Raw genomic sequence first — 2,773 nt, 5'->3', positions numbered from 1 at the left:
AATTAATATCAGCTCTGATGCACAAATACATTGCACTTAGCGTATTGGTGCAGCAGACATGACTAAGCAATGTAGCCGGTCGGTCCCCACTAATTGAAGATTAATAATTTCCTAATTTCTTCTTTCTGTTTTGATTGAATTGAAGCTAATGAATTTTGTGGGAAGTGAAAACCACCATATGACTGCACCAAGAATCTAGTTCCTGTTATTATTAGTTAACTAGATTGTGATATTTGGGGTTTCGTAAAAAATCATATAACTATGGGTACCACTTTGATTAGTGTTCATTGCATCTCATCTTCTAAATATACGTGAAATTTATATAATTTGTTTAAGTCATCCATAACCTTTATTATTAGTATTACTACTACTTCTTGATTAAAGCGGATTGGCCGGGCCTATTTCTGGACTAGTGCTTTTATCTTATAATAATAATTTAAAGATCAAAGCAAATTAAATTTAGCTTAGTTGGGCCTAAGTTTTGCTAAATGTAGCCCAGTCTGATACTAACATTCTAACCAAATTACGTAAAAATTAGTGGAGTACTCCGTTAACTAGGTAATATTAGGGAGACATCCATTAGAGATTATTTAGGAATCAGAACTGTAGTCCATTTTCCTTTCAAAGCTCAATTAAAGATGTCAAAATAACCAATTGGTATATAATCGACTCAAATGCATAATTCAAGCTATGAAACTTAATAACTAACACGTCAAGATACAATCAAAAACTACAAAATAATGAGTTTATCACCGATATCCGATGTAACTTCTAAACCAAGTCCTAATGAAAATGCAGTATGTCTGAGAATATCAGAAGAAAGAGTCAATATGGAATTACAAGTTTTGTGCAAGGAAATCTAACCAAAATGGCACTAGCCTTTGAAGCGGCCCTATAGGAGAAGAAAGAAATTAAGAAGCTATGAAACATAAGCATTTGAGGGATGCTATGTTTATTGAAATGAAATCCCTATTAATGAACACTGGGGTGAAAAACAAAGTGTCTAAAGGAAGTTTGTAGGATGCGTACGGATGTTTTCACTAAAAAAAAGACATGTATACCCAAACTTATAAAGTGGAGTATGTTAGAGACTTTCTCCCAAATCAATACTATGCTTGGGATGAACTATACTAAAACTTTCTTACAGACCTATAAGTTTGACTATGCTGAGACTTTCTCAGCGATAGCATAAATTAACACCGAAGGGCAATATTCTCTATAGCCGCAAAACAAGGAGTGATCTCTCCATGATGTGACTAATGCTTTCTTGCACATGAACTACCAAAGTCCAAAGCAGATATTTATGGAACCTCCAGACTCCACCTGAGTTCACTTCATTGCTGAATGTATTTTGTGTTGAGGCAGATAACAAGTGAGGAATGTAATCTGTGTTGCAGCGCAGCGATAAAAAGTTCAACTGCTAAATTAAAACACTCTGCTTATTAAACGGATTTTACACAAATTTTTTTTATGATACTTCACATTAGGCAGTGTCAGAAAATAAAAACACAATCTTATTAAACGGGTTTTTGATTACATTACAAAGTGTCCGAAAATAATAACACAATCTTCACAAATGGAAATCAAGAACAATCCGACCACCAATTTTTCCACTTAACCAGATATATCAATAGCCTTAACTTCCGGTTTCTTGGGCACCGTCACCGTGAGCACTCCATTCTCCATCGCCGCCTTCACCTGCTCCAACTTGGCATTCTCCGGCAGCCTGAAGCGGCGGCAGAACTTGCTACTGCTCCTCTCCACACGGTGCCACTTGTCGTTCTTCTCTTCCTGCTCCTTGCTTCTCTCTCCACTAATTTGTAGAATGCCACCATCCTCAATCTCAACCTTAACTTCTTCTTTCTTCAGCCCGGGAACATCAAGTTTGAAGAGATGGGCCTCCGGCGTCTCTTTCCAGTCGATGCGGGCGTTTGCCACCGCGCTGGTTTCACGGGCAGAGGAGGGGAAGTTGGTGGAGAGAGGAAATCCCCCAAAGGGATCCCATACATCCAGGGAGAAAGGGTCGGAATCAGAGACATTTTAGCTTCAATTCAGAGAATTAATGTGCGTCGTTGTTTGATTGATGAGAGCTTATGATTATGACTTGAGATGTTTGATGATGAATCGGGATGGAGGAGGAGAATTTATAGTAATCAGGGGAGAAATCGGTCGGTTTCGTGTGGATTCTGGACTTCTCTGTATCTGAATGGAAATGGTAGATTCTAGATTTAGCTGCCACATTCTACACTTCTCTGGTTTCTCTATTACGAGGAGGAACACATTAAATATTTGGGCTTGTGAATAAATTAATAGCCCATAATGAAACAGACCAAACTGTAGCTATTTATCAAAAAAACATACGTATTAAGCCCAAACTTAACATTTTAGAGTAAAGACCAAAATTGGTCCTGAACATATAGTCATTTTATATTTTTGGTCATAAACATTATCTTTTGGATTTTTTGGTCCTACACATGGAAATTTGATCATTTTGGTCCTCCATCAACATTTCCGTTAAAAACTAACGGCCAACGGCCGATTTTGACCAAATTAAACTTTTAATTCTGATTTTTTACTCCATAATTATTTTTACACTTCAATTTCATCTTCTTCCTTCCTCTCATCTTTCATCTTCTTCCTTCCTGTTCCCCTCAAACCCTAGTTATATGAATTCCGTCAATTTCGTGAACCGCCATTCTAGATCCGACGAAGAGATCGGGGTGGGCGACCCGGACACCGTCGACGATGAGGCCGATGGAGGCCCGATCCGTGG

At 38.0% G+C, this 2,773-nt stretch overlaps 1 protein-coding gene across 1 annotated transcript; it reads right to left on the bottom strand.

Annotated features, from left to right (window-relative positions):
• Positions 1 to 1,496: 1,496 nt before the first annotated feature.
• LOC121779895 (18.1 kDa class I heat shock protein-like) lies at positions 1,497 to 2,040 on the bottom strand (the record flags this gene model as incomplete). The annotated part of the gene is made up of 1 exon (XM_042177382.1): positions 1,497 to 2,040. A coding segment is annotated over one exon (426 nt), but the record flags the coding sequence as incomplete, so codon positions are not given.
• Positions 2,041 to 2,773: the final 733 nt, after the last annotated feature.

This window comes from Salvia splendens, chromosome 1, assembly GCF_004379255.2.
Source record: "Salvia splendens isolate huo1 chromosome 1, SspV2, whole genome shotgun sequence".
In the NCBI taxonomy this organism is placed as follows: Eukaryota; Viridiplantae; Streptophyta; class Magnoliopsida; order Lamiales; family Lamiaceae; genus Salvia; species Salvia splendens.
This window is presented reverse-complemented; position numbering and strand designations above follow the sequence as displayed.